Source organism: Pteropus vampyrus, unplaced genomic scaffold (genome assembly GCF_000151845.1).
Source record: "Pteropus vampyrus isolate Shadow unplaced genomic scaffold, Pvam_2.0 Scaffold31, whole genome shotgun sequence".
NCBI lineage: Eukaryota > Metazoa > Chordata > Mammalia > Chiroptera > Pteropodidae > Pteropus > Pteropus vampyrus.
In genome coordinates this window covers 10,577,080-10,601,807 of record NW_011888812.1, presented here as the reverse complement: position 1 = coordinate 10,601,807, position 24,728 = coordinate 10,577,080, and the positions used below count along the sequence as shown (strand labels likewise).

Genomic DNA, 24,728 nt, shown 5'->3' with positions numbered 1-24,728 from the left:
CCCCTTCCTGCCCACCCCACTCCTGGCAACCACCATTATACTATTATACCTTCTGTCTTTATGATTGTGACAACTCTAAGTACCTCCTATAAGGGGAATCATACAGTATTTGTCTTCTTGTGATTGGCTTATTTCACTCAGCTTAACGTCCTCAAGTTTCATCCATGTTGTGCATATTGCAGAATTTTCTTCCAAGGCTGAATAATATTTCATTATATGTATATACCACATTTTACTTATACATTTAAATGCTAGCGAACGTTTGTTTTGCTTCCATGTTTAAGCTATTATGAATAATGCTACTATGAACATGGGTATACAAATATCTCTTCGAAATATCCTGGTTTCATTTCTTTTCGGTATACACCTAGAAGTGGAATTGCTGGATAATACGCTAATTCTATTTTTTTATGGCTATAATTATTTATTTTATTTTCAAATTAAGTTTATTGGGATAACATTGGTTAATACAATCATTTAATTTTCAGGTGTACATTATTATTTGACATCTGTATAGTCTATTCTGTGTTCACCACCCAAAGTCCAGTTTCCTTTTGCTACCATGTATTTGATCCCCTTTAGCCATTTCACCCTTCCCCTACCCCCCTATATTTGACCCCCTTTACCCCATCTACCTCCCCCGTCCTCCCCCAACCCCACTAGTAAACACTACTCTATAGTCCTCTGGTAACCACTCGTCTATAGGCCACGTTCATGAGCCTCTGTTTGAAATAACGTTTTTAATTGTAGAGGCTGATTGCCAGTTGAACTCTTCCCACGTGAGCTGTTCTGTGGCATCTGCTCGGAAGTTAGCAGGAGTCGTGAACCTTTAAAAACTGGTTAATGGTTCTCTCAGGTAGCTTTTACTTTAATAAATAATTATAAAAATGCAGTATGCGGTATCATGCTTTTTTTTTTTTTTTTTTTTCCTCTTCGCACACGGCTGGATGGCCCGCCCCCTGCAAGCGCCGACCAATAGGACGTCCACCTGTCGCGCCGCGCATAAACAGGACGAGGGTGGGAACGTTTTAGGAGACGTGGGGGCGGGTCCTGTGGCCCGCGCTTCGTCTTTTGAACCGGAGAAGCAGATTCGCCGTGGCAACGTGGCCGGAGCTAAATCCGTTAAGAGTCAGGACACGAAGAAAGAGGTCTGCCACTAGTCAAGAGCTAGTGTTAAGAAAGACAATAGTAATTTTCTGCCATAGCTTCTGCCCAGTCTGATCTTCGGCGTTTTCTTTCAGGAAATGAATCTGCTGCCGAAACTCGAGAGTCCAGTGACTCGGCAGGAGAAGATGGCGACCGTGTGGGATGAGGCTGAGGTGCGCGCTGCGACAGCTCGGGGGTCCTGGAGCCCGAGCCCGCAGGGAGACGCTCTTGGCGGGAGGGAAGGCGGTACCTGGGGCCAAGGTCTGCCTCTTGGGATGTGGGCAGAAGTGCCGACTCCTTCATTCTAGTTTTATGGACAAGGAAACAGACTGGGTGGGCTCGGAGAAAGCGGGATACCTTCTCTGAGTTAAAAAAAAAAAAAATTTTTTTTAACAGCAAGATGGAATCGGGGAGGAGGTGCTCAAGATGTCCACAGAAGAGATTATCCAGCGCACACGGCTGCTGGACAGTGAAATCAAGGTGGGCATACAGGTCAGGCCCCGGTGATCCCAGCAGTTTCCCTAGGAGAGGAATGGGGACCGCGGTTTCCTCCTTGGACCAGGAAGAGAAAAGAAAACTAAAGCTTAAGAGGGATCAGAAGAGGGACTGGGTGTTGGCAGACCAGGCCTGAGAACAGGAGTCATCAGACTGTCTTTTCCAATGAGGTCTTTAAGTATTCGCCTCAGAAATCCTTCTTTTAGGAAATCCTCATTTTACAGATGAGGAAACCGAGGCTCAGAGAGGTTTTTATTGTGAAGTATCCAGCCCTTAATGAAAGGCAGAATCTAAAACTTACATTTGACTCAAAGTCCTGCTCTTTTCCCTCGACTACAATTACTTTATCAGGAGGCCTCCAGACTGGCCTCCTGTTTTAACCTTTGCGAGATGTGGACATAGGCTCAGCGGTCAGCCTGAGAGCTGAGTGAGCAGATGCAGGAGGGTCCCTGGGCAGCCTGGACCTAACCAACTATAAGGCCCTGGGATCAACTGAGCCAGGGTTGAACATTTGTTTCCATTTACTTTCATCCCAGATTATGAAGAGCGAAGTGTTACGAGTTACGCATGAGCTCCAAGCTATGAAGGACAAGATCAAAGAGAACAGTGAGAAAATCAAAGTGAACAAGACCCTGCCGTACCTTGTCTCCAACGTCATCGAGGTGTGTGTGTATGTGGAGGGGAAGAGAGTTTGGAAACAGCCTGCGATGGGGCACTTGGAGAAGGAGTGGGTGGAAGTTGTGAGGCCCAAACCACATGATGGGCTACCCCTCCTAGGGCCCCTTTCCCAATGTGCATTTCCAAGGGGGGATATATAGGATCCTAAAAGGCCTCAGAAGCCTAACATGTCTTCTTTTCTAGTGGTTATTCTTCCTGGGGGTAGATGAGTTTTATGCAGAGAAGCAACACCTAGACAGAGATCTTGTCAATGTGCTGGCTTATCAATTGCACTTGCCGGGCTCAGGGCTAGTCTGAGGAGTGAGGTAGGGATGGCCTGCCCTGCAGGTTTTGAGACAGTCTCAGGCCAGGAAGCACCTGGCTCTGGGGAGTTCAGTGGGCTGAGTAGGGCTTCTTGATCTGAGCTTTTTCCCTTCCCAGCTTTTGGATGTTGATCCCAATGACCAAGAGGAGGACGGTGCCAATATTGACCTGGACTCCCAGAGGAAGGGCAAGTGTGCAGTGATCAAAACCTCTACACGACAGGTGAGGCTGCCTCAACGATAGGAGAACTGAGGAGGCTGGCAGTGGCTGTGGGAAAGGATCAGGGAACCTTACGGAGGGCAGTAACTGAGGCTGCATCTGGAACCTTTCCTACAGACCTACTTCCTGCCTGTGATTGGGTTGGTGGATGCTGAAAAGCTAAAGCCGGGAGACTTGGTGGTGAGTGGTGTCCCTGAGCCCAGGCAGAGCTATTCCAGTAAAGTTTCTCTCCTGTCTACCTGCTCTTTGAATCTTGTGTTGTCCAGTCCCATATTATTTTTTTTTTACTCTGCAGACATCAGTCACCCAATTGATTAGTTAGGCGTTGAGCTGAGACAAATCTGAAGGCTTTGTGCTGTGTCCCCAGGGCGTGAACAAAGACTCCTATCTGATCCTGGAGACCCTGCCCACAGAGTATGACTCGCGGGTAAAGGCCATGGAAGTGGACGAGAGGCCTACAGAACAATACAGTGACATCGGGGGACTGGACAAGCAGATTCAGGAGGTGAGGGAGGCGTGGCCACCAGCGGCCTGGACAGCTTTTTGTGTATCTCTGCTTCATTGACCAGAGCACTTCCCCCTAATGTGCCTCTTATCCTCACAACATCCTAGGGAGGCGAGAGGGATGTCATGTAACAGGGAAACTGAGTTCCAGAGAGAGTGAAGGACTTGCCTAGGGTCATAGATAGTTAGGGCCAGAGCCAGGATTGCAATTCAGACTCAGTGTCTGTCATAACCTGCTGTACCTGAAGAGACCATAGTCAACCTTGGAGGGTGTGAGCGTTCTGCATTCTTTTGATTCAGGGGAAGGGGAGGCCAGTGTCCTGGGATCGGAATAGGAGGGTTCGAGATTGGGGTTGAAGCCATTAAAGGTTAGTCTGTAGGAACCGTCAGGACTTCACTCTCCTTACTCAGGACTTTTTCCTGGCAGCTGGTGGAGGCCATTGTCCTGCCAATGAACCACAAAGAGAAGTTTGAGAACTTGGGGATCCAGCCTCCAAAGGGGGTTCTGATGTACGGGCCCCCGGGTACAGGGAAGACCCTGCTGGCCCGAGCCTGTGCTGCACAGACCAAGGTGAGTGCTTTGGGAGGAATGAGGAGGAAATGGGCAGGAGCTAAGCACTGCAGGCTCAAAGGGGCTTCTTGTGACTCTTGTTATCCCCCATCTTTGCCCCACCCAGGCCACCTTTCTGAAGCTGGCTGGCCCCCAGCTGGTGCAGATGTTCATCGGGGATGGTGCCAAGCTGGTCCGTGACGCCTTTGCCCTTGCCAAAGAGAAAGCTCCATCCATTATCTTCATTGATGAGCTGGATGCCATTGGCACCAAGCGGTAAGGGGGTGGGTGCCACCAAGGGGATTGTTCTAAATTTCTGTCTCCTCCCCTGGGATGGTGGCAGCTCTATTTTTGTGGTTCTACTGCCTAAATCCTCTGCTAACTACCCTCCCTGCTTCTTTTCTTTTTCCTTGATTGTCCATTCTCACAACTGGCAGCATGTTTCTTACAAAACCTGGTCACGTCACTCACACACACTGACAGTCTCTCACGTAAACAGATCCTACTTAAAACCATTCCTGGGCCTCCCTGTTGCTCCTTGGGGTAAATGCTGGGCTTGTCGTGGTCTGCAGGGCCCCCTGTGTGGCTGTCCCTGCTCACCTCCAGCCTCATCTCATTCCTGCCCCTGCCTCCCCTGTCCCTTGGACTCTCCACAGTGTCCCCTCGGCTTGCAGGCCCACTGTGGTTCTGTGGTGGGAGAGAATTTACACCTGCTATTGTCTCTCTGGAATGTGCTTTTCCTTTTCCTTTCTCCGATAATTGGTTGCCCAGCCAGTGGGTTTTCAGCCTGTGGTTCTCAGCTGAGGAACACTTCCCCAGGGATGCCTGCCTGGACTCTCCCTTACGCTCCAAGTCTGGGCCGGATCCCTGTATTTCTAAGCTTTAGCTCAGTTTGCAACAGCACGTTCATCAGAGGGTAACTCAGGCAGGCAGTGGCTGGTTTTGCTCACTGTTTTATCTTAAGTTTGGCACCTGATCCCAGCAGCCTCTCTGGTCTCTGTTGCAATCAGCAGTTACTGACACCTTATCTGTGACAGACCCTGGGCTGGGGGCCCTAAGTTTAGCAAGACATTTCCTTGCCCTGGGCAAGTAGGGTTAGGCTTCTGGTGGGTGGAGGAGGGGAGGGCTCAGCCTGAGCTGTGGCCTCACCAGTGTCTCGGGCCTCCTGTGTGCCCCAGCTTTGACAGTGAGAAGGCCGGGGACCGGGAGGTGCAGAGGACGATGCTGGAGCTTCTGAACCAGCTGGATGGGTTCCAGCCTAACACCCAAGTAAAGGTGAGTATTGTTATCACTTCACAGATAAAGAACATGGGGCTTTGAGGTCAGGGGACCTTGGTCACCTAGCTAGTGCAGTTAGAATTGGAATTGGGGTCATTCTTGAACATCTGCTGCCCTTTCACCTGGTCTCTGGGCTGCCTCTCTGCCTGTCATGGCCATGACTTGCTCGTCTATGAACCCCTTCCTCCTCAATTCAAGTTGCTGCTGCTTTCCTTACTCAGGTAATTGCAGCCACTAACAGGGTGGACATCCTGGACCCTGCCTTGCTTCGCTCAGGCCGCCTGGACCGAAAGATTGAGTTCCCAATGCCCAACGAGGAGGCCCGGGCCAGAATCATGCAGATCCACTCCCGAAAGATGAACGTCAGGTGAGCAAGGACACCATGAGCAAGGTGCTGTGCCCCAAAGGGGCAGCAGCAAAGCGGTCACTGTCTCTCTTTATCCTGAGCTTCCCCAGGCCTCCACCCACTCCTTCTCCAAATGCTGTTCACACATAGCATTGTTCTACACAGCCAGGTGCCGGGAGTAGAGTCTTGCTGGAGCCCAGGCCCTAATTCTGGGTGCTTTGCTCCTTAGAGTCTACCTTCTCCCAATTGAAAGGTCTGCAGGCCAGAGGCCCTCAGTTTCCCAGCCTCCCCTACCCCAGCAGATGAACACAGTTCTACATGGCCCAGAGGGAACCAGCCAGGGGCCAAGTGGACCTGGATTCAGATCTCTGTGACCTTCAGCAAGTGGCATAACTTTTCTCAGTCTCAGTTTTTTTAAGTGGGACTTGGAGATAATGACACTGACCTTATGGGGTTGTGACAGCATCAAGCACAGTGCTCGGCACAGGAGACCATTGAATGGCCGTGCAGTGCTGACGCGGGGCCCGCATTACTCAGGAGAGGGGGAGACGGCCATCCTTTGTCTCCACACCCTCCTGCTAACCTACCAGAGGCTGAATCAGTCCCTGAGGTCTCAGGTACAGATTGCCAGAAGGCTAGAGCTCAAGAGACACAGATATAACCTAGTCTAACCTGCTTTGAATGCCCCCCACCCCATCTTGTACCAAGAAGAGAACGAGGCACCGTGGGGAAGGGACTTGCCTACAGTCACAGGGCAAGGTGGCCTCACGGCTTGATGGGGGCAGTGTGGGAGTACATCTGCTGCCCCTGCCCCTCCCCACAAGTAACTGAGCCCTGTGGCATATGTGTGTCCCCCTCACCCCACCCAGTCCTGATGTGAACTACGAGGAGCTGGCCCGCTGTACGGATGACTTCAACGGGGCCCAGTGCAAGGCCGTGTGTGTGGAGGCGGTGAGTGGTGGAGTGAGGAGGGTGGTGGGTGCTTCATGCCTTTTTGCCCCCTTCCCTGGACCAGGCAGGGGAATTTGGCTGGTACAGACTACTGAGGGGAGGAAGCTGAGAAGGCTATGGCCCCTGGGAGCCAGGCCAGGGATCCCCAGAGGCACCCTAGAGCTTGTCTGTCCTGGGTGCAGGGAATGATCGCACTACGCAGGGGTGCCACGGAGCTCACCCATGAGGACTACATGGAGGGCATCCTGGAGGTGCAGGCCAAGAAGAAAGCCAACCTGCAGTACTACGCCTAGGGTGTCACCTGCCATACCACTCCCTGGTATCTTGCTGTTTAAAATTTATAATAAAAGATGGTTTCAGGTCCCTGCCACCCGTCTGTCTCACCTTCCCTGGGCTCTGAGTGGAAGAGGGGGGATACGTGCATGAGACCCCTTCCCTAGGTGCCGCCGCCTAGAAACCCTAGACAGCCTCAAACCAGTTGTCAGGGCAAGGCCCTCTGGGAGGGACGGGCGCGTGCTGCAGCTGTCCTCGGGGATCTCCTGGCCTCTCCCACTGCGTCCCTTCAGACCTGACTCCTCACTCCCTGCTCCCCCTCTCCCGAAGCTTCAGAAGTTATGGCCTATCAGCTTCAGAAGTTATGGCCTATCAGCTCTAGAATGAAAAGCCTAAATAGAGCCAGCCTTCCCTTTTCATGTTTTGGTGCTGTGGCCCTGGGCCTTGTTTCCTGGCCCCCAAGCCTCCTGTTCCTCCACACGCCCCCATTAGCTCTTTTGGCCCATTTCCTCTGGCTGAAAAATGAACCTCTAGGAAGACCCACTGTGAGCCTAACCTTTGGTCATGCTGTGTTCTCGCCCTCCTTGTAATTCTGCCATAAACCCCATTCTCTGTCAGGCCCATCCTTGGAAAGGCCCTTTGAATGGCCTTTCAGAGTAACAGCCTTTCAGAACTCTCCATCAGCTCTGGCTCCATGTGCTCTGGCAAAAGCCCCTACACTCTCCCCTGCCCCCACTCCCCACCAAGGGGACATGCCCACCGTGAACTACTGACTGGGCCTTGGCCTGTTCTGGAAGTCTGGACTCCTTCCTAGCTCTGATCCCCTCCTGCCACTTCCAAAACCCACCTGAGCCACCTTCCTACTTGAGTGTCCGAATGTGTCCTCACATCGCTGTCCTTGGTGATCCCATTGACTTTCCACCCCTGCTTGAGGAGCCCCCAGCACAGCCTCTGAAGTGCTTCTGGTCTATCTCCTCCGGGGTCAGCTGCCCCCACTCCTGTATTCCGTTTTCTAGCCAGTGGGGGCATCCATCTGGCCATGGCACCTGAGTAACCCCCCAGTCACCACCTGAGGCTCAACACTGGAGCCCCAGAACTGTCAAAAGGAGGGTGGGGGCTGGCCAGACAGCCCTACATTCCTTTCTTGACGGATCAGGCACAGACCCGCCAGATCCCGGGTGGGTCACAATTAGGTGAAACGGATCTCTTTTTTGCTAAGATACTGGTTCAAAGCCAGGCACTCACAGCTGAGGGTGCTGTGATTTGGACTTCACAGCCCCTGCAGGAGTCTGTGATGCTGGGCAGACATGCTGCACTTGGCGGCCAACAGGCTACTTGGAGGTGGTCCTGGTTGGCTTGGAGTGGGTGAACCCTTCTGTGTGCTCCTGATAGCACTGTGGGGAAGCAGCGCCCCCGGGTGCCTGATGCCGTCTTTACACTCAGCACACTCAGAGGAGATGAGGGTATGTGGTTTAGAATAAGAATCCCATATTTTTTCTTTTTAATGAAAAATAATTTAATTGAGGCCAAACCTGGAGATGGCTTTGTGATGGAGCTTTTTTAAATGTATCAGGCGGCAGGCTGGGAAAAAGCCCTGGCTCATAGGTTGATACGAAAAGGCCACCTTTGGTGCTAGGGGCTACAATGGCACAGTGCCAGGCTTGTTTTATTAGGATAAAAAGCAAACAACAAAACAAGCCAGGGAAACATGATATGCCATCCCCTGTTCCAAGAAACACTGCAAGGTTCAGAGATGAGCACAAAGCAGGACGGAAGGTGACGATGACAGGAGACCGGCAGGTGGCCAGCAGGAGCTGGGGCCAAGGAGCAGACAACCTGATCGGAGCACAGGCACCCAGGAAGCCCTGCCTGACCACAGATGATGGTCTGCAGAACAGAGGCAGCAGGTTTGTGTATAATATTTATTTGCATCTTATCTATAGAACATGTATTTATAGATACAATCGGAACCACAGCAAAACTGCTGTAAAACCATTCAGACCCTCTCGATGGCCACTTCTCAGAACGTCCATGGTTGAGAAGCAGGGCTGGAGCCTGCCTGTAGAGTGGGCCAGCTGAGTACCTGGGCGCCAGCCAAGGGAAATAGCTGGGGATTATGGCTTCAGCATTCTCCCAGAGCACATTCTTGAGTGCTGACAACATGGATCCCTCACCACCCCCACCTTATTTCCACCCGCAGTGGGAAAGGCAAAGGGGCCCCGGCAGGGAGAGACAGCCCTGGCTCATTCTCTTCCTGCCCCCAGAATATCTGCCTGGACCCTGTGCTGGCATGAGCATCCCTGAGCTGGACCGGGAGGCCTCTCTTGCCTGGGACTGTTGGCTGCCCTGCGGGCTGCTGTTTGGCAGCTGGAGGTGGCAAGAGCTGCTGGTGCTGCCAGGGAGCATTCACTAGGGGAACAGAAGCTGACCCAGGGAAGGTAGCCATGAGGAAAAAGGTCTTAGAAAGCATCTCCCAGCTCCATGCTAGGACAGAGAAGACTGTCAGTGCTGAGTGGGGCTGGGGGGGCTACACGAGCACCTGCCTCTCCTTTCTTTGGCCTTAGAGCTGGCAAAGGATGGGCCAAGATGATTGGCGTAGCAGAGAGGTTAACCTAGCCTCAACCCTAGGCTGCCCAAGGCTGAGTGCATGAGCAGAGGAGTTTATCCCTTAGCCCGGGGCCCATGAGGCCCCAGCGGAAGGTAGCTTTGGGGCTCCCTGCAGCCCTGGGCTCCTTGGGCTGCCCTCATTCCCCTTGGGGTTCCGGTAGGGAAAGGCTTCTGCTTGGGGCCAATGCTGCTGTTTCCTCACTGCTAACTCCAGGACGTCCAAGATGACAGGATGTCAAGGAGAGAGGACCACAGCGTGCCTAGTGGCAAGTGCATGCATTGGGCCCAACTGAGGCCCAGTGCACAAGGGATCACAGTGTCGGTCTCACACACACCTCTGGTCACACATGCACACCTCATACACACACACACATCCACCCGTCCTCTGTCTGGTTAGAGGCTCGCTTGTTCACACAGGCACTCGCCCCCTCTGCCTCAGCCCACATGGTCACAGAGTAAATCCAAGTCTCTTATTGCTGTGTGGGGGTTGGGTGTCGGGGTGATTACTCCACGAAGAGCGAGAACAGCACCATCACCACAATGCCCATGCAGAGCAGAAGCACTTGCTGCAGGGAGTGCCTGTGGGGAGAGGGGCCAGAGTTCAGGGAGGTGGCACCAGGGAGGGGGTGGCACTAGGGAGGGGTTGGCACAAGGAAGGGAGAGGGGCAGAGACCAGAATCTCCTCCCCTTTGATCCCCTAACGACCCTGTGAGTGGCAGTCCCAGTGGGTCACTCACCACGGGTCATCTTCCTCCAAGAGGTCAGGTAGCACGTTCACCAGAGCAATGTAGAGAAAGCCACCAGAGGTAAAAGGCAGGATGCAGGCCACAGTCTCCTCTGCAGCGGGAGAAGGCCCGACTGTCTGGGAGCCCAGGAGAGCCATGTGTACCACACCCCCTCCCATAGGGTGGACCAAGGGCAGAACGGGCCTGGATGCCAGGAGTGGGGCAGGTTTGCCCTTGGCTGAGGCCCCTCTGCTGACCGCCACCTGCCGCCACCACCCACCACGCCCGTACCTACTCCCTTGGGGGACTGCGTACAGATGGCGAAGCAGGCGCCCAGCAGGCCCCCCAGTGCCGTCGAGAGCTGCAGCTTGGCTGCGCTCCATCGGTCAAAGCCGGCCCGGAGCAGAATGGCAAAGTCGCCCACCTGAGGGGAGGTCCAGATGATCACTCTGGGCCTCAGTTGGGCCAGACCCCCTGAACGCTTCAGGTATGGACATGTACACCAAGCCCCCTGCACCAGCCCTGCCGCTGGGTCCCCCAGCCCACATCCCTTGGCTGGGACCCCAAGCCTGAGAAGGCCGAAGCATGGCTGAGATGGTGGCTGCAGCCTGGTGGGCTGAGCAGCTCCAGGCCTCCAAAGTGCAATCCCTGAGCCTGCCACCGCCAGGTTGTCCCACTCAACCCCTTCCCCAAGCTCTGGGCCCCCATGGAGCTGACATGGGACCCTCTGGCACTCACCTCATGGGGGATTTCGTGCAGGAGGATGGCCATGGTGGTCAGGAGCCCGATCTGCACAAAAGGGAGTCTGTGGGCATCTGTGCCGAGGGCCAAGGCACCCACTTATCTACTAATTCTACTAGTATTTGCTCTGCTCTGAGGCTCTGGCTGGCCACCGTTTGCCAACTGGAAATACAGCAGCCAATCAAACAGATAAAACCTACCCTCATGAAACTAACGGTCTGGAGCAGAGAGGCCAGGACTGAGTAAACGCACAAAAAACCGAGTGATCACACACTGTAACAGGTGCTGTGGAGCATGAGTAATGTCTAGTTTAGACAAAGCGTCAGCTAAGGCGTCTTTGAGGAAGGGTGTTTAAGCCAAAGCCTGAGGAGGAGGAGCCAGCTGTTCAAAGAGTGGGAGGAAGAACGTTCCAGGAGGATGGAATAGTGTGAAGTGGAAGCCACGAGGGGGCAAAGAGCTTGGCCAGCTCAAGGGTAGGCAGACTGCTGGGGCCAGAGCACAGAGGGTAGAGGGAGAAGGTCGGGGAGAAGCATTCAGAAGCAGGCAGGGGCTGTGATCCCAACAAGGAGCGTCCACAGCAAGAACAGACCAGTGGCTCGGGACAATAGAAGGCTGTGTCCGGGAGAGCTGTCCCCCAGGGAAAACTGGGGATTCAGATGAGGGTGTTGCTGAAACAAGGAATAAGAAGCGATGGACTAATTTGAAAGTAGAGCCAACTGGTCAACACAGGTACTGGGTCATTCCCACCAGAAATGCCTGGACCCCACCTGCCCTGACCCTCACTCACCTTCTTGCTCACAAGGAAGCTGGCAGCCACAGCCAGCCCATGAGTGAAGTTGTCTATGGTGTTGGCCAGCAGGTTGAGATAGCCACTGACCTGGGTGAGGGGAGAGAAAGCCGGGCTAAACCAGATAGGCAGAGTTGAGCTGGGCTGGCCACTCAGGGCGGGGCAGCTGCAGGAGGAGGGGGCCCTGAGCGGGCCACTCACTTTGATGTTCCGGACCACGGCGCTCAGGCCGGGTTCTGCAGCCGGCTGGGCCAGATAGTGGCCTCCATTGAGCTCGGCAGCAGCAGCAGGGTCTTTGCTGGGGGCCTAGGGCCGGGAGAAGGGGGGAGAGGTGACATTAGATGCCCCCCACTCAGCCAGGGTAGACGCAGAAGGGGAGTGAGAGATGGAGAAACAGAGAGGGAACAGCCCTTTTGTCTGGCTAGAATTCTCTGCTGCTCTGTCAGCCGGTGGATGCTCTCAAACTCAAGACTGTCCACCTCCCGCATGAGAACATGCCATGGCAGGGGCTGATGCCTTCATTCCCCAAACAAGCTGGCCCAGCCTCCCAGAACTCCCAAGAAAAGGCCAAGAGACCCTCTCTTCAGGGTTCGGCTCAGAACCTGGGCCTCTAGGCCCTGGCACCACCACACAACAGATGCTGAGGTATCCAGGTCCTGGGGTTTGGGGCTCACCTGTCTGCTCTCTTCCTGCTCCTTGCTGTCCAGGAACATCTTCTCCAAAGCCAGGAAGGTCAGGAAGCCAGCAATGACCCATAGCCCCAGTTGTTGTTGCTGCTGCAGGCTGCGCCCCTCACCACCTGTAGAGGGCAGCACTGACAGGCCAGGCCAAGCCAGGGCCATAGAAGGCGGGCCATTTGGAATGGGCCCTAGTCCAGGGCAGGGACAGGGGTGGGGGTTGGGGGAGGTAGGACTCGGGGGGCAGGACTGGCTGGTGGGGCAGCTGGGCCCCAGGGACTCCCACAGGGACTAGGGCAGTAGGACGGGGACAAGTTCCCTGCCAAATGCCTAGAACCCCTCTCCAAGTCATTCTGGCAGAGTGGGCAGGGCCTAGGCCACCTCCGGGCATGGGTACCAGCTCCCTCTAAACTCTACCCTCCTACCCTCAGTCTGCGGCCTTACTCACCAGGGCTGGCGCTGTACGTGTAGGCCCAGGCCTCGGGCAGCAAGTGGAGAAACACGTTGCCCAAGAGTCCACCCAGGGCAAAGCTGAGCAGCTGCTTCAGGCGCCGGGCCCCAGCTGCAAGACAAAGATTCTAGGTCTGGGGGCTGACTCGCCAGGGCCACGGGCCTGACCTCTGGCCCACCCAGCTTACTAGGCTCTCTTGTTGTCCCAACCAGAATGCAAGCCTCTGGACGGCTGGACATGGGCTGCTGCCCTTCCTAGGACCCTGTCCCCTAGGCCCAGCAAGGGCTGGGTGCTCAGTGGGAATATGTCACGACCTGCTGAACAACTGTGGAATCACTTCTGTCTCATGACTATGGTCCCAGCTCCCCAACCCACCAGCTGGTGACTTTGGGCAGATTACTTCTGGGACTCAGTTTCCCCTTCTGTAAACTGTGGATAACCTATCTGATAGGGATCTTGTGGGAATGAAGTGACGATGCGCATAGCAAAGGCTCATTAAATGGGAATTTTCTTTCCTCAACCACTGTTACTCTCAAAAACAGAGATTTGGGGACTTTTGCCGACTTACAGCATCCAGAGTTGGAAGTGCTTGAAAGGGCCATGTCTAACTCTTGGTTTGATAGAGAAACTGAGGCCCAGAGGGCAGAGGCAGGTTGGGGGTGGGGAGCAAGCATCCCAAGGGAAGCTGCTGCTTCTAGGCTGTGTGACCTCAGGCTGGTCAAAGAACCTCTCTATGCCTGTGCTTCTCCATTTATAAAATGGAGCTAATAATGTAAGTCCTACCTACAGTGACCTCGCAGGGATACCACGAGAGGGACTGAGCTGATGCATGACAGCAGGGCCCAGGAGGGCTCCATTCACAGCCACGGTGCCAGCCCTCAGCCCAGCGCCTGGCACAGACGTGTTCACAACCATCTGCTGAATGAAGAGGGGAGCACGAGCCTCTGGGGCCCTCGTTTCAGAGATTCTAGGGGCCATGGTTCGGACCCACTATGTCATACTCTCAGGTGTGGGGGGGCAACAGGCACTTGTATTTTTAGCAGCTCCCCATCTGATATTGTGTACTTCTCATCACAGGTCATTTGTGGATAGATAGTATATGCACACCGTATGAAAGAGCAGCCAAGGAGAAGCCTGTGCCCCACGTCCCAAACCCCCTCCCCAGAGGCAGGCCTGCAAGCAGCCTCTTGCGTGTTCCAGGGACTTTTGGTTTGAGAGCTCTTTTGCACGATGAACAGAGACTGAAGGGAGAGGCAGTGCTTTATGGGCCACTGCATCCCCAAACCCAGCAAGGGGCCCGCAAACACGTAGCCTTCCCTGTACCAGGCAGTCTTCTAAGTGCTTTACTGATCTGAGTTCATTTAGTGGTCACAGTATTACCTATGAGGTAGATACTATTATTATCCCCATTTAAGGCTGGGAGCCTGAGGCAGAGTGAAGAAACTTGCCCGATGGCACCCAGCTGGTAAGTGGCAGAGCCAAGATTTGAACTCAGACAGACTGACATCCATCTTTCTAACCACTGCCTACACTATTCTTGGTGAATGTTTGCTGACTCTTATACTTTCAGAATAAATGAACGCACAAATGAATGAACAAATGGACATGGTGCACACTGGTCTCATAAGACCAAGGTAAGAAATTGTATTCTGTCCTCACCCTCCACCTTAGATGCAATGTAACCTGGGAGGTGAGACCTAGCTCTCCATGGAAGAGCAGCAACGTTTCCCACACTGCTGGCTGCCCTGGGGTGCCAGAGGAGGGTCACCCACCTTCTGAGTGCAGCGTGGTCCCCATCTCCAGGGGAATGACCAGCAACGGTAAGACCCCGCTGAGTCCTACCATGAGTGAGCCCAGCAGGGAGCAGATCCAGGTGTCTAGCCTCTCCCCACTCAGCAGGGATCCCCAGGACTCGCTTTCCTTGTTGTCTAGGCGACAGGCTGCTGCAGCCCCCCGGTTCCAGAGGTCCTGCTGGGAACCCCCAGCCCCTCCCAGGAGTTCCAGGGCAACAGCAGTGAGCAAGAGGAGCCTTTGGCCCGCCATGCCACAGCCAAGACAGGGACATCCAGGCATGCCACGTGCTGAAAAACACAAACGCCACTTACCTGAGCTGCCGCCCTTGGCTGAACACCTACTTATAAAACATGGCATCTTACCCTTCCCCACACCCCATGTGCCATGGTATCCACCTTCCTGCTTGCCTGGCCCAGGATCCGAATGGTGGGTACACAAAGCAAAGGGGCTTTGCTGCTCCACACTCCACTCCCAAGGACCACACATTTTTTCCTTCTGAGCCAGCTCCAGACTGTGTGTCAGCATGTCCGCCTGAGGCTAAACTTTCCCTAATGACAGGGTGAGGCGCTGGCTAGGCTCCCTTCGGCCACCGGCAGGCCCAGCCCAACCTGGTGTCTCTGGCTGCCAGGGGAGGTTTTGCTGCCAGGATGTGCCCTGTGAGAACACCCTGGGGACTGAGGCTGGCACTATCTAGCTTCTTGGGGTGACATTAGGAGATGCAGGTGGGGAACCAAGCAGCTGGGCTAGGGCAGAGCCAGTAGAGCTTCTTCCTAGGAAATGAGCCCAATGTCCCTGGGGCACAGAGACAGACAGGTGGTGGGACTGAAGAGAAAGGATCCTTCAGTCAGGAGCTGCCTCACAGATGCTCAGACACTGGCTTTGGAGACTCGCCATCAACTTTGTGCTCTGCACTTACAGCTGTCTGACTGCGGGCAAGTCCCTGAAGCCCCCTCTCTGGGCCTCTGTCTGACTGCGGGCAAGTCCCTGAAGCCCCCTCTCTGGGCCTCAGTTTCCTCATCTATAGGATAAAGATAAGGACTGCTTCCCTCACACAGCTATGCAGATGAGATGAGCTCGCTAATGCAGGTGAACGTGCCTGGTATGGAGAAGGCACAGAGTGCCCTCCTTAAGTTGCAGGGGGCCCAGAGCACTGGGCAGCAGGAGTGTACCCAGCCTGTAATCACAGGAGGATGTGAGTCAACCAAGAGAGAAGTTCAATCTGGAAACTCAGGCATGAGTTCTAAATGTGGTCTGCTCTGCCTCGTGCTGGCTGTGACCTTGAGCTAACTAGTAATGTCCCTGCCTCAGTGTCCTCCTCTGATGCTGGAGGTGGAAGGGAGGAAAAGCAGCTGCCTCCGGCCGTGGAAAAGATGCCCACGTCCAGGATCTCCAGGCCTGAACCGGAGACCCTGATGAAACCCTCTGGGCTCTACTGGGGACCAAAAGCAGGACTGGGCCAGACCAGGCTTGGAGGCTGAGACGGGTCACGTAGAGGTGAGGGGACCACAGGTTTGGGAGAGGGGAATGGGCACGGAGATAGTAAGAGAGGAAAGAAAGGAGAGAAAGTAAGAGTCAGAGAGAGCAAGCCAGAAATAGTGGGAAAGGCAGATGAGGAGGCGGAGAACAAGGGAGAGATGGGGAGCGATGTGTGGGCGACAGGGAAGAAGAGCCCAAGGAAGTTTAACTCTGGGTTCTGCCGAGAGAACCTGGTCAGCCCAAGACGAGCCGGGCCAGGGTCGGGGGGATCGCCGGGTCTGTCTCGCCCGGGGCGCGGACCCTGAGGGTCGGGCACTCACTCACCGTGCGGCTGCGGCGATGGCGCTCCTGGTGGACCCTGCCATCCAGCTGTGGCGCCGCGCCCCGTCCCGGGTCTGCCCCGCCCGTCCCGGCAGGCCGGCCCCTCGCCCGGAGCCGCCCCCCGCGCGCAGCCACGTCACACGGGACCCATCCGGAACTCGTCGCGCCGCGCGCCGCGGGGTCGCGGGGAGCGGCCGTCGGGACGCGCTTCCGCTTCGCGGCCATGGGGGACCCGAGCTGCTGGCGCACTTCCGCTCGGGCACGACGGGGAGGGACGGGCGGAAGTGGGAGACCCGTGGTCACCGCGCTCAGCCGGGCTGGGCAGGGTGGAGGCGGTGGCCCCGCAGAGACCGCGAGCGGCCGGGCGGCTGGGCTTGCGGGTCCGGCCGCCGCTTCTTCTCTAGGGCTGCAGTCCCTGCCGCGTCCGCACGGGGGCGCGCTAGGCTTCCAGGCTCGTAGCCGCCGGCCGCGCCAGCCCCGGTCCCGGGTGGGAGGATGGCTGCGGCACTCCAGCTCTGAGTCAGCCCGGCCTGGCTCCTCCATGTCAAGGGAAAAGGGGAAGTGCCTGCCGCAGGGAGGGGCCTAGCCCCGGGAACCTCAGAAGAGGGAATTTTATTCTTACTCATCGAATTATTTTTATGCTTTGGTTTTTCACTGGGAACCTCAGGCCTTTGTCTCCAGAGCTTGTAACCCTTTGGGGTCCAAGTCATGGTGGCTTGACACTGCTGCTCTGAACTCCAAACCTGAGGGAGCAAAAGGGTCTGCTCCCCTCACCTAGAGGAAGTTGGCCTGACCTCTTAGGCTAGGGCAGGAAACACTAGCATTTTTATTATAATTGCAATTTGCTGAACACTTACTATGCATCATTCACTCTACTTGGCATTCTCATTGAATCCTCATTCTAGCTCATTAAGGTGGGTAGTGTTTACCCAGGGTGAAACAATGGCATGGATGGCAGAACCAGGATTCAAACCTGGATGTCTCTGGACCCAGAGCATGTGGTAGGGTGTAGGAATCTGGCTTGGCATTTCCGCTTTGTATTCTACTCTGGGAATAACTGGAACTGTAGAATATTCAGGAAGGGGCCTGTGGGTACTCGCTTGGGCAGAAAGAGTGATGAGTTGTTCTCCAAGCTTCTGACATTCATCTGCCTCCCATGACTGCTCCCTTCATCTGTCCTGAGTTGTTCTCTCGTAGGGGCTCTGAGGACTCATTTGGCTCTCATATGCTGCGCTCGATTGTCTGTTCCACTTCACATTCCAATGTTTGCCCTTCTTAGACTCCCCAGCTCCTTCCAGGTGGGATCAGCTTTCCTCTGAAACCCCTGTCACCTCACCCCACCGGTCCGGTAGGTCTGCCAGGATGCCCTCATATGCCCCTCCCTGAGTTCTGAAGTGGAAGCCCTGGGTTGGTTTCTTTGCAAAGGGAGGAAGACACTCAGGAATGCTGCTCCGGGATCTCTAAGATGCCCCCTGCCCTGTATGCAAATCACTCCATCATATGCAAAGCACTTCACAATATACAAATGATTTCACAATAACACAGTCAGCATTCCTGTCTCTGGAGGCTGAGGGCTGTGGGCCACCAGCCGGAGGTGGGCAAGACTCAGCCAGAGATGCCACTTGCTACCTTCTCACTGGCCTTTCCTTTCACCTGGCCTGGAATTTCCAACATCAGACTCCCAAATGGATTAAAGAAACAAGTGCTTTGGGGGTGGGAATGGGACCATGAGCATTCTTACTGACCAAGAGCAGGAGAGCCAGTTGGAAAGGTACAGTGGGTGGATGAATGTGTGGCTATTAAAAACAGTGAATTAGATCTCCCAGGAATTTCCAGGTATAGATGAGATATGAGAGATGCAGAAATATTTATTTACTATAATCCACTATTTTAAAACAATGACAAAAAAGGAACCTTGTATATGTGCATGCGATTAGAGGTATCAGTATATGTAAGTCCATGTATAAATGTGGGTAAATAAAAATATAGAAGATCACATATTAGGGTGATAAAATGGATTCCATGGTGGGAGGAGGGAAAATATAAAAGGAAAATGTTAAAACATATATATGATCACATTTATGCAATTCTGTAAAAATGATATAAAATCTCATATGTATATACATACATACACACAGTCATGCACCACTTAAAGATGGAGATATGTTCTAAGAAACGTGTCATTAGGTGGTTTTGTCATTTGAACATCATAGAGTGCACTTACACAAACCTGGAGGGCATAGCCTACTATATATGCCTAAGTTACATGGTATACCACCATCGAGTATGCAGTCCCTCGTTGACCAAAACGTTATTCTGCAGCGCATGACCGCATGTGGATATATATGTAATGGCCTCCTAGCTTGATGGTTAAGACAAACCAGACTCTGGTATTAGACTTCTTCGGGCAAATTATATAACTCCCTATGTCCGTTTCCTCATCTCTAAAATGGATTACTGTATTGGATTGTTGTGAAGATTAAATGAATGAATATACATAAAGGCACTTAGGACTATGTCTGGCATTTGGGAAGGTCTATTTAAGGGTTAGATATTATTATTATTTACATGTGTAGATACATTAGTATAAAGAAACTGTTACACCAATGAAAAGAACAGATAAATTAACGACATAGGGTGGGGGGGCCACCCTTTCTCCTCTCCTTGCTGAGCACAGTTGAGTGTTTTCCAACATCCATCAGTCAGTTTGGAGGCCTCAGGGACAGATGCACTTCAACAGGGGAGGACGGGCCTGGACACTGCTTGGCTCTGAGTGGCTGGGGCACTGCAGACCCATTTCTCTGACTCCACTGGGTTGCCCAGGGTCTGACTTCAATACGTTGTTCCTGGTTCTGGTACCTTTACTGGGGCCTTTATTAGCAACACGGCCTCAGCCTTTTATTTTCGGAACGTAGGACTGCCCGGGCCTGCTGACCAGGTGGTGCCTGAGAGGCCAGCATGGCCTGGCATTGCCTGGCATTGCCAATGCTCTGCCAACTTTCCTCCACTTCTGGCAGTGCAAGGCTAGAGGTTCTGCTTCTGGGGCGTGGCCTTCTTTTGAGGGCTTTCTGTGGGGGTCTGTGCAGGCAGGTAGCAATCTCCTGTGGAAAGGCATCTGAGGCTCAGGTCACAGGCCACAGATGAAAAGAGGCAGAGCCTTGTGCTCAGCCAAGGCTGGCTGCTCCTACAGAAGACCTGGCCTGCTGGAACCCCTGACCCTAACCCTCTCTCATGTTGTTCTTTCCAGAGCAGCCTTAGCTCCTCTGTGAGTTGCTGGGTGCTTTCTTCCCCGAATCCTGAGGCCTGGCCAGATAATGTCCCATAACTCCACAGGGCCTCTTCCCTCACCACCCAGCAACTCTTCCATGGGCAGCCCATGTACAGCCATGCTTCACTATTTTTTGTCTGGCCTCTCTGCCTTTCTGACCCCCTTTGTAACCCCCAGCCCACCCCTGGCAGGCCTGGCCTGTTCTTTCCCTTCCACCATCTCTGTGGATCGAAATCCAGTCTGTTTACAAGGCCGCCTCCTCCCTGAAGCCTTCTGGATCTGTCCAGCCTGGGAGCCCCTAGTGTTGTGTGTCTTCTGGGTGCTTAGTCTTGTCCTACGTATACACAGGCCTCCCCACCCCCACCTGCCACTCACTTTGGGTTTCTGGAAAGAAAGACAAGCTTGTTTGTACCCTGAATAAAAGTCTGTCTGAATAAGTTTAATGTCTCCCTTTCTTCACTCCAACCTCAGGAGCGCAAATTGGGGTGAAATCCTGTGCGTTAGGCATTGTCATTTGAGCCTTTGCAGGGCCCTCTTTTATTTCATTGGTGTGTTCACCGATATTATCTGCTTACTTGTTACTCTGCCCCATCCCATCACCCTGCCTCCTTCTTGGGGGAACTTGAATTTTTTGATCAGTCCTTTTTTTAAAATAAAGTTTTCGCATACATACATTTATATGTCTAAACAATATTCTGATTTGGCTTTTAATAAGGGAAAAAGCTGTTTTAAGGTTTTCTTTTATATTACTCAGTGATCTTTATAATTGTTTTCCTATAGGTCCTTCATAGGTGTTAAAAAAGTTTACTTCCAGGAATTTTACATTTTTGCAGCTATGTTGAACAGGATATTTCCCATTACATTTTGAACGACCTGTTGATAGTACACAAGCGCCAACTACATTTTCTTACTGGTTGTAACTTCTCAGTGTTACTCCTGAGTCTTGAGTATACTTTTGACTCTTTTGGGTGGGTAATCCTAACATCACCTAATTACAAAAGTCTTATTTGTAGAGATACGGTTTGGCTTGGTTTCACACGTTGCAGGAAAGGTATTTGTTTTCTGGGACTGGCTTTTTCATTCAACAATATGGTACTAAGATTCATTCATGATATCGTGTGAAACTGGTTCATTCGCTTGCACCGCTGAATGACGTGCCGCCGTGTGAATGAATCTACTGTAATTTATTTACCCATTCTCTTTTCCATGGGCATTTGAGTTGTTTCCAGATTTTTGCTGTTAAGAACAGTGCAGCTTTGAACGTTCTCGTCCAAGTCTCTTGGAGCACATGCCAAAGTTTCTCTTGATTTTATGCCGAGAGGGGATATGCCCGGCCCGAGCTTTATAAGATGAGGGTGACTGCGTGTGCTGTCATCCCTGCCACCAGCCCGCAGTTACATCGGTTGCATTCTGGTAACACGCTGGAGAGTCCGTGGCTCCACCTCTTCTCCAGCACTTGGTGCTGTCAAGCTTGTTAATTTTTGCTCTTAGAATGGTGTAAATAGCATCTCATTGAGGTCTTCATTTGCATTTCTCTCATCACCAACGAGCTTGAGCATCCCTTAGATGTGCATCGAACAAATGTGTTTCCCTTTCTGTAAAAAAAAAAAAAAAAAGCCCTTTCATGTCTTTTATCTATTTTTCTGTGGGATCACTTGTTTTTTCTATGAAATTGAAAGAGTTCTGTACGTATTGTCGATGCTTATCCTTTGGGTCGTCCGCGGCAGACGTCTCCTCCAGTTTGTGGCTTGCTTTTCACTTTCTCTAAGGTGTCTCCACTTCTCTCTTCCCTCCTACACCTGTAGGACGCCAAGGACGCCCAAGGCGTTGGGCCTGTTGGGCGGAGGGGGGAAAAGGAGGAAAGGGGTGGGGTTCTCATGTTGCCCCTGTGGAGACCGACCCCACTGCTGCTCCTGCTCCCTGGGGCTTTAAGGGACCTCAAATTCCCAGCTTTGGCTGAGGTGGCCTGGTTGGGGAGGGGGCCCTCTCTCGTTGGGGTGGGCAAGCTGGGGCAGGGAAGGCCTCACTGCGATGCCGCACCCCCCACCCCCGAGTTATTTATCACTTCCGGCCCCTCACCTGGGGGCCGGGCCCCTCTCTGCTCCGCTGGGCACACACAGCGCGCGGCAGTCGGCGCTCCCTGGGGGCAGCGGCCGTGGGGGAGGGGCGCTCTGGGCGGGCCCTCCGGAGGCGGGGGCGGGGGCCAGGCCTGCGGCGGGGCTCGGGTCGGGGGCGGAAGCTGCCGGAGCAGATAAGGGCCGAGGTCGGCCCTGCGGTGAGACGGTGCGGGACGCTGCCTCCTCCCACGGCCTCCGAGGAGCCCGCCCCCGCACCCCCTGTCTCCTACTACCGGAGCCGAGGTCTGTCTGGCGTCCCCAGCTCTCAGCTTAGGGCTCTGCAGCCCCGGCTGAGAACTCAGGAAGCAGTGGGGGATGGGCTCCAGCGTGCTCATTCAGTTCCAAACCTCAGTTATCTCACCTGGAAAATAGGGGTGGGAGCCTCCAGTTACCCTACAGGGTTGCCGAAGGTGGAACTAGCGCCGGCTGGTGAAGGACCTCTGTGGCTTTGGGCGTTTGATAAAGGGTGGCTACCCCAAGCTCCTCTCATTGCCCCCCGCCGTAACCCTGTGACTCTCCAGGCTTCATCACCACTGTATAGATGGGAAAGTGGGGACTCGCCGAAAGTCAGCCAGCACAGAGCAAGTGGGGTGGAATGCGAAACTCTTTCCACTGCCCCCGACCTGGGGACAGAGCTAGGTTTTGTGAAGCCTGATGCTTATATAATATTGAGGCCCCCTTAAAGAAAAGATGACGAAATCACAAATACAAATTTGCTGAGGCCCGTCTTCCAGGGCCTTGGAAGGGACGCAGGCAAGTGAGACGCTCAAGTCTAGCTTCTTGGTTTTCTGGCCCCACTCTGCAGGCCCCTGAAAAGGCTTACACCCCACTTACAGGAGAGGGCAGACACCACCATAGCTACAGGAGATAGGGTGGCCTAGCACGGCGCGGGGAACTGCCTGGAGGAGGCCCTGCTGCGCTGGTCCCCACCCCTTGCATGTCCAGGCAGCTGTGAGCCCAACCCAAGAGCAAGGACAGTCTGGCATTTGGGGGCTGCACCATAGCTGGGCAGGGCCAAACCTCCCAGTCCCATCTAGTCCTGATTAGGGCCTCTAACCCTGTGGGCTGGGGTGGTAGGGAATAATTCCTAGGAGAAAAGGAAGGGGCACCTCTCTGGGGCAATGTAAGTGCGTCTGACTTGGAGGTACATGGGGCTGGAGTTCAAGCCCCTGTAAGGCCATGTGACCTTTAGAAGACTCCTTCACCTCGGTTTTTTCATTTATAAAATGGGAGTAATAATAGTACCTACTTGTCAGCTGTCATGATGCTTAAATGAGACCATGCGTGAAGAAGGGACGAACGCTTAGAAACCAATTTCCCTTCTGTGAAGCCTCCAGGCCAGGAGAGGCCTTTTTCTTTCCATTTTAGGGTGAAGTCACTTACCCTAGGGCCCCCTTAAAGAAAAGGTGACAAAGTCACAAATACAAATCTCTCAGATTCAGAGTTGAGATTTAAACCCATGACGTCTGGCACCAACACCCTGTTTCTAACCACCAGAGAATGCTGCCCCCTTGGGTCTCTCTCCGCAGGGAGTTAAGTGCCACTGCTAGGTGTGCCAGGCAGAGGAGGGAGCCAAGGGGAGCCTTCGATTCAGAGGGCTGCTCACCTTGCTGAATTTTATCATCTCAAAATTCCCAAAGCTGGAATTTTTCCAACTTCGACATCCAACGACCTAGACCAGGAGAAGCAGGAGACTCTGGTGATGGGGAAAAGCAGGGGAACTGGGAATAAGCCATGACCGCGGGCCTGGGCAGCAGTGACACCCCAAAAGGCTCGAAGTCTTCTTCCAAACAAAGTGGTGCTGCTTTGCCTTCTGACTTGAAGAGGATACCCCCTGGATTGGTGGCCAGACCCGAATTCTCATCTCAGAGCTTCACCTTTCTTGCCAGCTGAACTAACAGACACTGCTCCCTTCTGAGCCTCAGTATCCTCACCTGTGAAATGGAGATAAGACTACCTGCAGCTGGGAGGATCACAAGACGTTGTGTATATAAAGTGCCTGGTGAATGGCACCAGTTGTTAAAACAGCTGTGGCTGGCTGAGCTTGAAAGGAGATATCTTGTGAGAGTAGGAGGTGTTCAGGCAGAAGTGAGGTGTCCTGCCAGAGCAGGAGTTTGCGCCTCCAAGGTCTCTATGCCAGGGAGGGATGGGAACCACAGCTCCAGCAGTCTCCCGGATTGGGACAGGTCAGAGCGAGGCCAGGGGCAGAGAAGAACAGGGAGCAGAGGTTCTCACCCTCACTCACGCAGGAGAATGGGAGCGGAGGGAGGAAGCAGGGCTTCTAGGAGGAGATGGAAGTGGCCGCTGCTGTGTGACGCGGGCCACACGAACACTGTGAAGCCCCATTCCATGACGACCTTTGTCTCTCTTTGTAAATTTTCAAGGTAGGCATTCTCCAGATGGGGAAACTGAGGCTCAGAGAGGCGAGATCACTTGCCCATGTTTACACACTGCATGCTGTTGGATCTGTGTGGCTCTGCAGTCTGGATTCCAACAGTCACTGCCACTTTCTTATCTTATCTGCAAGGTTGTGAGTGAAACAGCGTGATCTCAGAGACTCAGGGATCTGTGGCCCTGCCACTGTCTCCTGAGAGCCCCGAGCTCCAGGCTAGCAGCTGTCCTGGAGACAGCGTGTAGTGAGAGCAGAGATGGATGGAGTAAGGGAGTGAGCGCACCGTCTCCAGAGAGCTTCAAGTAGAGGCATCCTGAGTCTCCTCCAGTGAACCCCAATGGCTGAGGAGCTGGAGGAAGGTCTGCTAGGCATCTGAGGGCATGGCTCGTAGTGGCCCCAAAACTAGCCGAAATGTTTCTGAAGTTCCTTATTTTATCTTAAAAATTCATTCAGATTTGCGTCCTTCTTTTTCATATATCGGCTTTACGCCTCCCCATTTTTTCTAAAGTTTCTCCCCCTAAGTCTCTGCCTGGGTGGATGCTCCAGGAAGACTCGCCATGGCTCACGCAGGGGCTGAGTAGGTCCAGTGACTGCACAGTGGAGCCCAGTTCCTGGGTCCCTTGACCTGG

At 53.6% G+C, this 24,728-nt stretch overlaps 2 protein-coding genes and 1 long non-coding RNA gene across 14 annotated transcripts; 1 reads left to right on the top strand and 2 right to left on the bottom strand.

Annotated features, from left to right (window-relative positions):
- The first annotated feature begins 1,026 nt into the window (after nt 1-1,026).
- Nucleotides 1,027-6,840, top strand: PSMC3 (proteasome 26S subunit, ATPase 3). The gene is made up of 13 exons (XM_011356983.2): nt 1,027-1,148; nt 1,242-1,319; nt 1,543-1,626; nt 2,178-2,303; nt 2,740-2,844; nt 2,959-3,021; nt 3,209-3,346; nt 3,773-3,916; nt 4,023-4,171; nt 5,074-5,170; nt 5,395-5,540; nt 6,389-6,470; nt 6,653-6,840. The coding sequence occupies exons 2-13, from the start codon at nt 1,245-1,247 to the stop codon at nt 6,761-6,763; spliced, it is 1,320 nt and encodes a 439-aa protein (XP_011355285.1). The 5' UTR covers nt 1,027-1,148; nt 1,242-1,244; the 3' UTR covers nt 6,764-6,840.
- A 1,811-nt stretch (nt 6,841-8,651) lies between these two features.
- On the bottom strand, nt 8,652-16,476 carry SLC39A13 (solute carrier family 39 member 13). Of its 11 annotated transcripts, none has more exons than XM_023528769.1 (10): nt 16,326-16,476; nt 14,504-14,812; nt 12,729-12,842; nt 12,278-12,471; nt 11,805-11,909; nt 11,604-11,693; nt 10,814-10,864; nt 10,367-10,499; nt 10,088-10,187; nt 8,652-9,929 (listed from the first exon to the last, which is right to left on the bottom strand). In XM_023528769.1, exons 2-10 carry the CDS (start codon nt 14,802-14,804, stop codon nt 9,854-9,856), a joined length of 1,164 nt encoding a protein of 387 aa, XP_023384537.1. In that variant the 5' UTR covers nt 14,805-14,812; nt 16,326-16,476; the 3' UTR covers nt 8,652-9,853. The 11 variants fall into 11 exon arrangements, with proteins under 11 accessions (XP_023384537.1, XP_023384542.1, XP_011355279.1 ...); XM_023528774.1 differs by having other exon boundaries at nt 10,371-10,499; XM_011356977.2 differs by having other exon boundaries at nt 12,278-12,417.
- A 3,593-nt stretch (nt 16,477-20,069) lies between these two features.
- On the bottom strand, nt 20,070-24,314 carry LOC111737794. 2 transcript variants are annotated; one of them, XR_002779578.1, is made up of 3 exons: nt 21,670-24,314; nt 21,280-21,423; nt 20,070-21,185 (listed from the first exon to the last, which is right to left on the bottom strand). It is a non-coding gene; the product is annotated as an uncharacterized LOC111737794 (long non-coding RNA). The 2 variants fall into 2 exon arrangements; XR_002779577.1 differs by having other exon boundaries at nt 20,070-21,423.
- Nucleotides 24,315-24,728: the final 414 nt, after the last annotated feature.

What these genes read in the sequence shown, in the direction of transcription:
- PSMC3 (XM_011356983.2), top strand. Translation starts at nt 1,245, where the DNA reads ATGAATCTGCTGCCGAAACTCGAGAGTCCAGTGACTCGGCAGGAGAAG. An exon ending in TGCTGGACAGTGAAATCAAG is followed by an intron (nt 1,627 to 2,177) that starts GTGGGCATACAG and finishes CTTTCATCCCAG; the next exon opens with ATTATGAAGAGCGAAGTGTT. An exon ending in AGCCTAACACCCAAGTAAAG is followed by an intron (nt 5,171 to 5,394) that starts GTGAGTATTGTT and finishes TTCCTTACTCAG; the next exon opens with GTAATTGCAGCCACTAACAG.
- SLC39A13 (XM_023528769.1), bottom strand. Translation starts at nt 14,804, where the DNA reads ATGCCTGGATGTCCCTGTCTTGGCTGTGGCATGGCGGGCCAAAGGCTC. An exon ending in GACCACGCTGCACTCAGAAG is followed by an intron (nt 12,843 to 14,503) that starts GTGGGTGACCCT and finishes TTTGTCTTGCAG; the next exon opens with CTGGGGCCCGGCGCCTGAAG. An exon ending in TTGGAGGAAGATGACCCGTG is followed by an intron (nt 9,930 to 10,087) that starts GTGAGTGACCCA and finishes CTCTCCCCACAG; the next exon opens with GCACTCCCTGCAGCAAGTGC.